This window comes from Sabethes cyaneus, chromosome 3 (genome assembly GCF_943734655.1).
Source record: "Sabethes cyaneus chromosome 3, idSabCyanKW18_F2, whole genome shotgun sequence".
NCBI lineage: Eukaryota > Metazoa > Arthropoda > Insecta > Diptera > Culicidae > Sabethes > Sabethes cyaneus.
This window is the reverse complement of record NC_071355.1, coordinates 156,213,335-156,226,207: the sequence shown is the minus strand read 5'-3', so window position 1 is coordinate 156,226,207 and position 12,873 is coordinate 156,213,335. Positions and strand designations below refer to the sequence as shown.

At 39.1% G+C, this 12,873-nt stretch overlaps 1 protein-coding gene across 1 annotated transcript; it reads left to right on the top strand.

Annotated features, from left to right (window-relative positions):
* The first annotated feature begins 2,550 nt into the window (after positions 1-2,550).
* On the top strand, positions 2,551-11,489 carry LOC128744488 (RNA-binding protein 5-A-like). Its single transcript, XM_053841533.1, has 12 exons — positions 2,551-2,695; positions 2,918-3,008; positions 3,150-3,302; positions 3,359-3,424; positions 3,582-3,744; positions 3,801-3,870; positions 4,225-4,298; positions 9,020-9,127; positions 9,189-9,806; positions 9,868-10,075; positions 10,144-11,183; positions 11,254-11,489. Exons 1-12 carry the CDS (start codon positions 2,689-2,691, stop codon positions 11,383-11,385), a joined length of 2,730 nt encoding a protein of 909 aa, XP_053697508.1. The 5' UTR covers positions 2,551-2,688; the 3' UTR covers positions 11,386-11,489.
* Positions 11,490-12,873: the final 1,384 nt, after the last annotated feature.

Here is a 12,873-nt window from a genome sequence, read left to right as displayed (position 1 = left end):
CATGATAACAAATGCATTGTTATGATAACAATTTTATAGTTTTAAATTATAGTTGTCACATTCATGCATGGTCATTTTTACCATAAAATTGTCACTGCAACCAGCTAGTTCCGTTTGATTTTTGTCCAAGATGACTATTTTCTTGTCAGTAAAACCATACAAAAAGTGGTTAAGATAACTAAAGCATTGTAATGATGACAATTTTATGGTATACAGATTATAGTTACCCCTGCTATGCGTGGTCAACCGTACCATGCGTGCATTGTCCAAGCTTATAGTCGAAATAACCATGAAAATGTTGTCTAGACCAGTTTTCCCAGTCGGTTGAAAACCACCATACTTTTCTGGTCAAGCTTACCCCTAAAATGGTAGAATTTACCATGAAATTTTTCTGAGTGTACCAAACTATTTCAAATGTTATAAACCCATCGTTATTAGTCGATTGTTTTCAAACCAATCCATCTATATATCAAACCAATCACTCTATAGGAGTCCATAATATATACAAAATAATCTTCTCTACGTCATGATCACATTAGAGTGACTGTATACAGAGTGGCGACAATGTCAAAATTGGAATGATAATTATCTGTCAGTGTCATTCCAATCGAGCAGACGACCTATCCAACGCGTATGCAGGAAAGAGAAAGAAAAACCTTGGAAAAACCGCATTGCATACATTTGGGATGACTTGTCGCCACTCTGTATATAGTCACTCTAGATCACATATAGCTTACTGTGCCTATCGGATTATTCGATAGAACGAAAAAACACCAACACCGAAAGTGCGTAAAAGAAGCAGTGCCATTCAGCTACATGACTGTCCATTCATGCTGGAAGACATATACGATGTAAAAAGAAAGGGAGAAACGAAAATAAAATACTCCGCATTCTCCCGTTCATTGTGCAGTTTGTACTGTTCAATATGCATGCTAAACGGGAGAGTGAATGGAATTTAAAGTCGGTTTCTGTGGCGCTGCAACAAAAAAAGCAGTGCGACAGTCGAAAATAGGTAGAATGAATGCCCAAGTAACCAAGAGTTCGAATAATGGTGTCTAACAAGGGTTAAACAGCTTTATGTATATCAATCTATAACTTGCTAAGCAGCGTCACTTTTAAGTAATTAACCGAACTTTCAAGCTGTCTTGGGTTCACTGCATAGAACGCTAAGCAGCTTCGAAATAAACTGTCAAAAACTAAAAAAACAAATTTAGCAGCACTTCTATGTTCTATTTTTATACTTCTACCTAACTTCTATATTCGTTGCATTTGCCTGCTGTTGGGTTTGAACCCGGGTGCTCCGCGTTGTAAACCTATACCGATCCACTGCGTCACCTTCGTCGTATACAAGCGATGTGAATTTTGCCAATGAGTTGTTAAGTAAAAGTTCGATTTAGAACTTGCAGCAGCTTTATGCAGCGCGAGTTAATTATAGAACATAAAGTTTGGAACCAGGCAATTAACTGTAGTAGTGAGATACCGACAGCATATGCTACACAACACAATAATTACATTACATTACATATAATTACATTAGAGCATTACTTTCTAATTTATATTTGTAATTAGAAATGTGCGAGGATTAAATTTATTCAAGTGAAATAAAAATTAATCTCCAATAGTTTCAGGTTCTGCTGGTTTGATCACCAGAAATATAAACAAAAAAGCAACACGCAGAACTTGTTAGCAACTAAAGTTACTTCAGAACTTCATGTAGCATCCTAATAGCTTTGAAGTATCTATGAAGTACTCGCAGCACTTCTTAAAGCATTTAGTTCCACATATACTTGATATACACTACTAATCAGCGTGAAAGTTCCACGGAACTGAATCTGAACTAATTATGAATTTTCGAGTTCGCGTGTCAAGTAATATTCGAACTTTTGGTTGCTTGGGTGTGCCATCTTTCGCATTCAAACGCCTGCTGCTGCAGGGTAAGTTGAACGTAGAAAATGTACGCATTCACGCATTTACATTCGATTTGCGATCCCTCTTCAAGCACTGGCCTTGTCTATTTATATCGGTTAAAGCAAGGGCACAGACAAACAGACATAACTCTTGGAAGAAAAATCAAGAAAAATTATCGTACCTCACATTTAGCCTGAACACTAGCACCATCTATGATCGACATTCCCAAATATCAAATAGCAACATGGGTATCCCTCGAAGTAGCAAATATTTTTTATGGGGAATTTCCCTTCTTTCGTTAAAAAGCACCACTTTGACCAAAACGGAGACATTCCCAATTTAGCACAAATTTGAAATGACGGTTTAATCGGTACGAAGAATGGAAAACGAGTGTTATGTCTGTTTGTCTGTGGCAAGGGTTAAAGGCAAGGTGCGTTGTAAGCATAGCTGCTGGAGACCCCTTGCTTTTTTCAAAGGTGCGTTGTAATTGTAATCCTTGTAATCGTATCTGTTGGAAAACCTTTGTCCAGGTGGCAGCACCGAAACGAATGAAAAAAACAACTGGCAACTTTTCTCAGAAAAGACGCCATCTTTTTTCATTACCTTTCTCTGTTCAGGAGTGTGGTTTTGCGGAAAATTATTTTCCTTAAAAAATCTTAAGCAAATAAGCGTAGTATGTAATAGTAAGTGCTGTTTTACAGTTGAAAACTAGTTGTTCAGTTTAATTATCAAGTGAAGTCTGTACATATTGTCGGATTACCAGTAACCGAAAAAAACACCATGGATTGTAAGTCTGCCATTTTTGTTGAAAAATTGCATCGTTTTATTTATTTAGGTCGTTTGATATCCTAGTTAAAAATGTTATTTTTTAAATGGGATAATGTTTTTCCTTCATGATTGGGAATGCATCTTTGGGGAAGGGAAGAGAAATTTGCCAATATATATAACGAGAACTAGAGTTCATATCTGAGTGAAACTTAATGCTGATTTGCAATGTGATTGTTTATAGTCTCACCGAGTCCAGAGAGTGACAATTCTGGCTACTATAGGAATCGGAGCCACCGGGACGATCGAGACCGAAGCAACCGTGGACGCTCAAAGTAAATATTCAGCTGCATAAGTGTAGTTTCAAGCGCCGCATGGAAGATATGAATCACGGAAGTCTAGAATTGGCTCCAACTGCAACATTCAACGGCTGGCTGATTTTCTTCTACGTACTGATTAGATATTTTATTTTTTAGGGAACGCTATTATCGCAACCGATACAGTCGCAGCAGGTCAAGATCTTACAGCAGAGAGCGCTATATTAGTAGCAATAATCGAAGAAGTCCAGAAAGAGATCTCTATCGAGACTTGATAGATCAGGATTATGGCGACAACTCCTACGATAATAGGTAAGTACATTATTTACGTTTATATTTTCCTCTGAAGCAGTCATTTCTATTTGCAGGGATCGTGATCGGTATCGTCACAGAAGCCGAGACCGAGACCGTCGTTCAAGAGACAGGGACCGCAGGTAAGTAATTATTTTACTCTAGTGAATATACACAATACACATTCGTAAATTTGCTTTCCACGTATTTTCCAATTTGATTTCATATCACGGCAAGGAACTTAATAGTCCCCTGCTATTCGAAAGCACATATTTTAAATAAAAAAATTAACGTTTACAGAGATCGCGACAAACCAAACAAGCGGAACTTTTCACCTGTACAAAACTCGAATGATTTTGATGATCATTATGACAGTGGCGACAATCAAGACTTTTTTTACCAGCAGAAACCTAACAATAAAATTATCGTTCGAGGACTAGCCGCTCATATAACAGAAGCGAATGTAAGTTAACATTTCTATGTTTAATATCTGTAAATAAAATTTAACGTTTCTTACAGATTAACTGTGACCTTATACAATGTGGCCTGCAGGCATTGCATGTTCGATTGATACGTCGAAAGAAAACAGGTAATAATTTTATACATTTACATATTATAAGATTAGATTTTGAGAGATTGTTAAGATGCTTGGTAAGTAAAGAGCGGTATGGCAACGAGTGTTGATTTAGCATTTACGACTAGTAGGTAATGGTACATCATAGAAAAGAGGAAAACGACATACTCGGATGAACAGAAACGTTTTGAATGCTTGAGCATTCTTGTATATCAGCAGATCTATCGAAATTGAATCTAGCAGATAGCAAGAAAAATGCCCACAAACAAGCTAAAAACTTCAGTGCCAACCACCCACTGACAGTCTTAAAATTGATATTGTTTGTGTTTTGCTCTTTCTTCTCTTCAAACCGGCCCGGTCGTGATTTAGGTGCATCGAGAGGTTTCGCATTTGTCGAGTTCCGCACAGAAGAGGAAGCAACTCGCTGGATTTGCTACAAACAGGTATCGACTCGTCGTCTAAACTTTAAAAATGGGAGTCTAATCTTCTGCCAAGTGTTCTGAGGAAAAAGAAACAATCATTGTGGTGAGCCAGCTTCAATTTATTCGGTATTGTTCGGTCGATGATATTCTATTTAGTAACGATTTTTAATGATTTTGTATTCATATGAAACAGCTCTGTCTATAATGTGCGGAAAAATGAAAATTGCTTTGTAAATATTAAAAATTTAAACCCACTTCCATTGTCCCGTAACTCGCATGAGTCTTGACCTTTTTTCGTTGTGTTGCACTAGTTTGCAAAACCAACGTTCGATAACTCTAATCGTTTAACAATAATTCAATGTTATTAATGGTGCAAAAATTTACTTAAATTATGCCCAACTTGTTTTTTTTTCTTTTTTTTTTCAAAATTTGTATAATATAGTGAAAGAAAGCACTGAAAACGTGTACAACGTTATTGACAAAAATTTATTTTCAAGCGGTTTTCAACAAACAAATCTTGATATTTTGCAAACCGTACCGTACTTATAAAAGTATAAAAGTAATTATAAAAGTAATTTATTTTACTGCATTCTATAACTTTTGAAAAGCACCATATGCGCCTCGATTCTGCATTCCGATCGGGCTCGTTCCGATTAGAAACGTTCCGATCGACGTGTGTTATAGCATACGATGTATTCCGTTTGAAGCGCAATTTCTGATCGGATCCGGCTCCGAACGGTATGTAGAATAGAGGCGATTAGAGGTGTGCGCCGCCGCCGCCGATGATTTAGAACCGGCGCGCCACCTAGGTCCTTTTTCCCACGCCGCCGAAGCCATTTACCCACGCCGACGATATAATCCAACATTGACAAAAATGCGGGTCAACATGTTGACAGCACATAGTGAACCCGTTTTGTGAATTCATTCTTATAATGTACCTTTAATTTAGATTCAATTAAACTGCTTCCGTGCGTCCAACTGAGTGCGAATCGAAAAACCTAACGTAAACGAACTTTAGCATGACGTTTTCTGTCAAACTTCTGTCTTGCTTCCCGGTGCTCATTTGTTTTTAAGGAGACATAAGCGACCAAAATTTTTGAAAAAGTCAATTTTTTTTCAGATTTTAATTCTGCAGTCTTTTTTGTTTATTTTGATACTAATTTTGTAATGATCCGACCACGGGAAGTGACTGAAAAACGATCGAACACATAAGCATTCCACTGCGGCGTGGAACAACCTCGCTGGAATAAAACGCCGCTCCTGTAAAAACACGATTTTCAAGCTTTATGTACCTTTCTCTCAGAAACTACACACCGTATTGAAATTTTTTTTTTTTTTGGTTTAGTAGAAGCTTGGCAAAGACTTTTATAACTTTTGAGCTTTGTAAACTAATCACAGCTTGAGAAAAAGGAAAAAGAATATTTTTTGAAACTGTAATTCTTTTACAATTGACGAAGGGACGGTAGAAGAAAGTAATGAAATTTTTAGAGTGAGGAGAAAGAGCGGAATGGTGAGAGCTAGTATTACTTTTCATTTCGCGGTTGTAAATTGACTGGTGCTAAAATTAGGTGCCGGTCTTACCCCCATACTGATTTCCAGTGTTGCAAGACCGCAAACGTGTGGTCTAATTTTCTCGCACGCGCATTTTAGTTCTAACGAACACGCCGGCATGAGTATCTCCTACGGACTCTCGCTCTTATTTTTTCATGCACTGCGACAAGTTTTTGCGAGTGTGTATTTCTCTCGCTCGTCATTGCAATCCAAGCAGCTGAGGGCTCGCAGTCTTATCCGCGTGTGTAAGTGAGGACGTAAGGTGAACAAAAAAGAAAAAAATGCAAAATAATCAGTGTTGGGCACCGCTAATTCGCTAACCGATACAATTTGCTCGATAATTGTGAAAATTTCGCTAATCACTAATCGCAAACTGCAAATTAACAGTCACTGTCTATATTTGAACATATCGCAACAACTTGCATTGTAATCTATCACTGTACAACTTATTACTAATTTGTATATATTACATGACTTTTCTTAATTTAACTAAGATCGAAACCTATTATTGTGCTTTGCAGCTGTACCTGGATTAATCCAGATTATTTTCTCTAATGCCAATGTATATGACAAAACAAAACAGCAACATTGCAATTGTCATTCTTTCTCTTTCTTACTCACAGCATTCGCATGGTCGCACTTTTTGTGCCAGTCGCACTTTTAGACTGCGGTGTCCAGTAAGGTGCAAAATACGGGATATAATGGATAAAATGCTTTACAGTTTATTAATTTTAAAATAAACAGCGGCACTTCATTTGGTAGTATGGACCAGCAACAATTCGGCTAGTCTTAGTATAAATTATAAAATATAACTAGCGTTTCTCGATTGGTCGGTTAGCGAATTAGCGGTGCCCAACACTGAAAATAAGTATCCATATATCCTAGTATGCCGCTAGCCCACACGGGCTGTTGGCTTCTCACAAGTTGTTGGGTTTGTGAGCGGGCTATGCAGAAAGACATTTCGAGGCTGTGCGCTCGCTAGTAAGTAGGTAGCAGGAAGTATGCACCCAGCATCGGTGGTTGCTTATCGTACGCTTGCGTCAGTTGCGTAAGCGCTGGATGCTGCTTATACTCACTCGCATGGGCTTACTTTACTTCTTGCTCGATTTGCAACATTGCCGATTTCACCCGCCTAGTTTTAGGCGCCGTCTATTATACGTAATGCATGTAATATCCCTTAATTTAAAAAAACACATTGGCAGAAAACTGAAATTTAAATTCGATCGGAAGCTCATATGTACGGCATAAAATCGAAAGATGGGGTGCGTATCCCAATCTTCCCTGCCTTTTACCACAGAACAGAAGTGGAAGTAGAAATCCATACAATGCTACTTTCTACAGATACTAGCGAACCTCGGGTAGCGAGTCAGTTTTTTCCACGAAAACACACGAACGCATACGAAAGCATGTGAAAGCTGCTATGCGATTGGCAGCGAGCGTTCTGCTTATATTGCTGTTACTCGCTTCTATGAGAAAACCTTCCCAAAGAAAAATAAAAACAAAAAAAACTCTGTTACCAGTTTTGATCGCCGAATCGTTCGGATTTCCACTTCTGTTCTGTACTTTTACATACTAGTGTCTACCATATCGCGTATTCGCACACAAATAACAAATTATTTAAAGATTTAACGGTCGTTAAAAATCATTCACAAAATAAGCATTAATAAGATTTGTTTTACTTGTCAACTTTAGTTCGATTTTAAAAAGATTTTGCTTAAACTTATACGAAATGCGGTAATTTAACGGTGATGCACGCCGCCGCCGATAGTAGCGAACGGCGTCACGCCGGCGACGCCGCCGCCGAATAAAAATGATTCCAGCGCCGCCGCCGCCGATAATCTGACCGGCGCACACCTCTAGAGGCGATTGTCTGAGCGCAACATGAAACATGATCACCCTAATAATGCGAAACGATTATACAGAAGTCGCTTTTTACGCGGTTTTACGCGATGCAGTTTTTTTTGTTTAAGTAGCAGTTTTTTTTGTGTATGAAAATACCTATATTCGCTGTGTTTAGATTGGCAAGAAGAATGCAGTGAATACCATGCAAAGTATTCCAAAGAATTGAGATACGGTGATGAAGCACGTCATTCTTGTGATGATGTGAAATGGGGTAAATGTTGGCGACACCACTCTTATGTTGCTTTTGACTGATGAGAAGGGGCAACCTCCTGTTGAAATTAGCGCTTTCTATCTGGGATTAAATTTGCAGCCTGAATTAGCAAATGATGCTCTATGTAGTAATTGGTGATGATTTTTTATCACCGCTTCGATGAAATGTAATAAAAGTTTAACATTCTAAGAAATTCTACCCCAAACCAAAATTTTCGACGCATTTTGAAACTGCTATATAGCCAACAACTTATCTCTAGAAATTCAGTAGCATGTTTCAGCATATATACCATAATTCTTTTGGTTGTCTGTTATAAGTTTATAGTCATTTTTATCATTATCATCTATTGAATGCGATTGGATTCAACAATCTATAGTCATCTGCAAACAGAAAAAAATTGAAAAATAAAGGATTCTATTTGGCACGACTTGATTTTGGAAACATATTTCTTCCTTTTTGCCAAGTTGCTCCCGCTTGGTCCAGCAAGCCAGTTTCGACATTTTTTACTTTCGTCTATCTGGTCTAAAGTATTCTAATTCCCATTTGATCGAACCGTGATGCTTAGCTTAGCTTAGCTAGACACTCATTCGTTCATGCAAGCCATGGGTTTAAAATGTTTTATTGTGGTTCATTCAATGTTAATCCAAAACAATGAAGACTGTCGCAACTCCAAAGCATCCGTATTTTAACAATATACAAATTGTTGGAACATTTAATTTGCCAAAAAAATCGCTATACTAAGTAATTTATTTTCCATTCACTATAAGTACCTACCTATGTCAATTCATATTGTTCCATGTATTATATCATGCATAGAGAAAAAAGAAATACCACACTCATCGATCGACATTCCGGTAAATTGAACATAAATGAGGTACGGCCCCACGATATTTGTTTCTATGGCGCTACCCGACCAAAAACATCCGAACAACACGAGGAAGTAGCAAACCATCAAACAAACTGTACCGTAGTAAACGCAACAGCAAAAGGGCTTTAAGCGAGCGCTTAGACTTAGATTCGCTTAACCAGCTCAGCGTGGCCTGATCGAGTATTTTTTATTTTTTCTTTGCCGTTACAGGGAGTGCTAAACTTCAACGACCATCGCGCCGTTATGCAATATACCTACTCCCTGCCAGCTGAAATGCGTGCTAAGGATAAACCGCAAACGGACTGGTACTGCGCTAAGGTAAGTGTCGGGAATATAGCGGATGACACTGATTTTTATTTATCATTATTTCAATTGATAGTGTGGAGTATTTAACTTCAAACGACGAGAAAATTGTTTCAAATGTTTTGCATCTCGTGAAGAAAGCGAAAAAGGAGGTGAAGGAAGCGATGAGATTAGTAATATTCTCACCAAAAAAATCATGCTTCGGAATTTGGACGTGCTGACAAACGAGGAAAGCGTTTTATGTGCTATGCAAGATAAAATTCCAGAACTTGTATCAAAAATTTCTAAGATCATGATATGCAGAGATCCATTGACACAAACCTCTCGTGGCATTTGTTACCTGCATTTTGATAACTTATTGGATTCGATGAATACGTACAATGCTTTAAGGGCAATAGAACCCATTCTGAAAATTGATGGTCGGGAAGTTGTGATTACGTACTGTATGGACACGGAGAACCGAAACCTGGTGAAAGGTGCTAATGGCAGAGCGGCAAACAACGGAAACAGTTATCAGGATGCCGGTGTAGCTGGTGGTTCTGGAGTAGGACCATATCCGAGCAACTATCAGTACACCTTGGCAGATGTTCCGCGATTAGCAGAATACAGTGCTGCAGTTTATGCATCGAACCCGGCTGAACATGAGCATTACTTACAATTTTATACAAATTACTACGTAACGCAAATTTCACAGGTAAATTTCACCGAAAGAAAATCTATGTAGGTAGTAATCATATTATTAATCGTCATGGCAGGGTCAAATGAACAACTTTCCAACGGAGGCACAACTTGGGGAAACGGCCAATTCCGGTGCAGCTGTGGCACAATCAGCATTGGCTCGTAAACAAAATTCAAAAGCGAAATTGGATACCTCCGCCACAACTACCACATCATCTGGACCTGCTGCAATTATCGCACCTCAACCTTTGCAAATCCCGAGTGGAACCGATGGTAAAAAATACCGTGAGTAATTTAAATGAGTATTCCCAATTGGCAGTAAATCAATAAAAGCACTTTTCCCTTCCTTTCAGCGACCCCCGATGTATCTCAATATCAGTATGACGAAACGTCCGGATTCTATTACGACCCATCGACGGGTCTTTATTATGATCCCAACTCGCAGTACTATTATAACAATGAGACATGTTCCTACCTCTATTGGGATACGGAAAATAGTACGTATGTTGCGGCTCCGTCGACGTCAGCGGCCGGTACTGCGTCGGCCTCCAGCGCAGCTGGAAGCACATCGGTCTCCGCCAACAGTGCCGACAAGACTGAAAAGAGTAAATCTAAAGACCAACCTCACGACAAGGTGAAGGTGGCGAAGAAAATCGTTAAGGATATGGAAAAATGGGCGAAGCAACTAAACCAGAAAAAGGATTACAGCGTTCTGCAGCCACCGGCAAAGGTAGAAGAGGCAACGCTGTACTCATCGCAAGGTCAAATATCGGTTAAACCATCAGAAGCATCCGGTGGTTATGCTGATGTGGGTTTTTCGCTGCTGGAAAAGAAGCAAAGTTCGCAGACTGTGACAAACTTTTTAATGAATCAGGGAAAAGCTTCTACCAGCAAAGCAGCTGCCAGTCAGATAGTCTCTACTTACGGTGGATCGGACTCGGAAAATGATATTGAGGAAGGATCGGGAGAACGGGAATATGTCGACTTTGAAAGACTTACTTGTTTGCTATGTAAACGTGCATTCCAATCGCAGGAAATACTCAATAAGCATTTGAAAATGTCCTCGCTGCACAAAGAAAATCTGCAAAAAATTAATCTTCAGAAAGGAATTGGGGGCTCCGGTGGCATGAATAACAAGGGTGGAGCCTACCGAGATCGAGCGAAAGAACGACGTTTAAAATATGGTGAAGCAGATCCGCCACCGGTGAATAAAAGCAAAGAAAGATTCCAGCGCGAATTAGAAAAGCAAACTCAAGCAGCGTACTCTGCGCCGAATCTGGCAGCGGTTCCCATCAGTCAAAATAATGTCGGAAATAAGTTACTCCAAAAGATGGGATGGTCAGAAGGACAAGGACTAGGGCGAAGTAATCAGGGTCGCACTAATATTATTGAGGTGAGTTTTTTTTATTTCTGCTCTAATGTGTTTTTTGCCTTTATAAAAAAGTTTATCTGTTCGTTTGTAGACTGAAACGAGAATTGCAAACGCAGGGCTGGGAATTAAAGCGTCACATTACGGAAACACTGGAGATGATTACAAAACGTACATAAAAAAGATGATGAAATCGCGTTACGAACAAGTAGATATCAAGGACTAGAACCTCTATATAGCTTTTTCGCTAGTTATGTTCAAGAGTTACAACGGCAACGCTGGTATCAGCGTTTCTATGGTTTTAGTTTGCACTGTATAAAATGAAAGCCCTATTATATGTTAGTTTTAATTTAACTATTCATCAAGTTCGTCTATCCGAAATCCAACATTTTAGTTAACATTCAGCAGCAAAGTTATTCAAGAACTAGTAGCACCACCAACGAAAGATTTAAGAAAAATCAATAGGATTAGATTATTTCAATAAATAACAATGTAGTAAAAATTCGATACAATTTGCATAACAATTCTTCTGTGCATTTGATGCACTGCATTCAGTTTTTTTACATTGTGACTACGGAGCTAGTTTGAATATAAACGTCGGAAAATACCGTGCCGCTGTGCAAAAAATGCTATTACAAACGAGGGCTACAAATCGGTACGTCAGTCAGAAAAAAGTGCGATGAAAAGGTCCAGAGAAGAGAGAGTTGCTTCGTGGATTTGCAACCAGTGAACCAAAAATTAGACGAGTCAAGCTGTGTATTGCCACGAGGTAGCATTTGGCCCAGTATCGACGAGCGTGGAATGTCCATAATCCTGAGCAGGAAAAAGCTCCAGAAGGAGGACAGATCGTGAAGAGCTAGAACAACTATTTCGGGCTAATGACACGTGAAAGTTCTATGAGAAGATGAACCAATATCGTAAAAGATACACACCGAAGCCCATAGGGACGAGGAGGGAAACCTGGTCACAAAAGAACGCAAGGTGGTCGACTGGCGGTAGCAGCTCTTCGAGACGTATCTCAGTAGCGGTATAACAGAAAGAGACGGAACGGAAGTTAACCTAGGAATGCCTACAAACGATAACAGCGTGCCGGCTCCCGATTTAGAAGAGATCCGGCGAGAAATCGGTCAGCTGAAAAAAAATAGTGCCACCGGAAAGGAGCGACTACCGGCAGAACTAAAAAAAAATGGTCAAAAATCGCTAGCAACGGCACTTTTATTTATTTATTTATTTGTTCACCATCTTCGACTACGTCGTACAGATTGTTCACTTCATAGCTAATTTAAGCCTCGGATTGTATTACTAAACACATTTCTAGACAGAGTAAAATCGAACACATTACAAACGTCGTTGAAGGAACGCAAATATAAACATTAAAACAATTATTCACACGATAATTTGTTCTGTAGAATTGGATGGTCAATAACGGTGGATTCCGAAGTCGACGAGGAGGCACATCCCACGGTATCTGGTACAGGAGTTCCGGGCAATCCACATTACCTGTTATAAGGTCGAATATAAATAAATGCTGCTGTTTGACGCGCCGGACTGCGAGTGTATCTAGGCTATTCAGTTGACAACGGTCTGTGTAACTGAGAAGATTGACTGGATCATTTCACGGTTGCTGACGCAAGGCGACTCGCAAATTTTTTTCTGAATTCGCTCAATCGCAAGGATCTGTGTTACGTGTGCAGGAGCTCAAACCGGGGAAGCT

Coding starts and splice junctions, on each gene's coding strand:
- LOC128744488 (XM_053841533.1), top strand. Junction 3,303..3,358: donor GACAACTCCTACGATAATAG/GTAAGTACATTA, acceptor TTCTATTTGCAG/GGATCGTGATCGGTATCGTC. Junction 3,871..4,224: donor GATACGTCGAAAGAAAACAG/GTAATAATTTTA, acceptor GTCGTGATTTAG/GTGCATCGAGAGGTTTCGCA.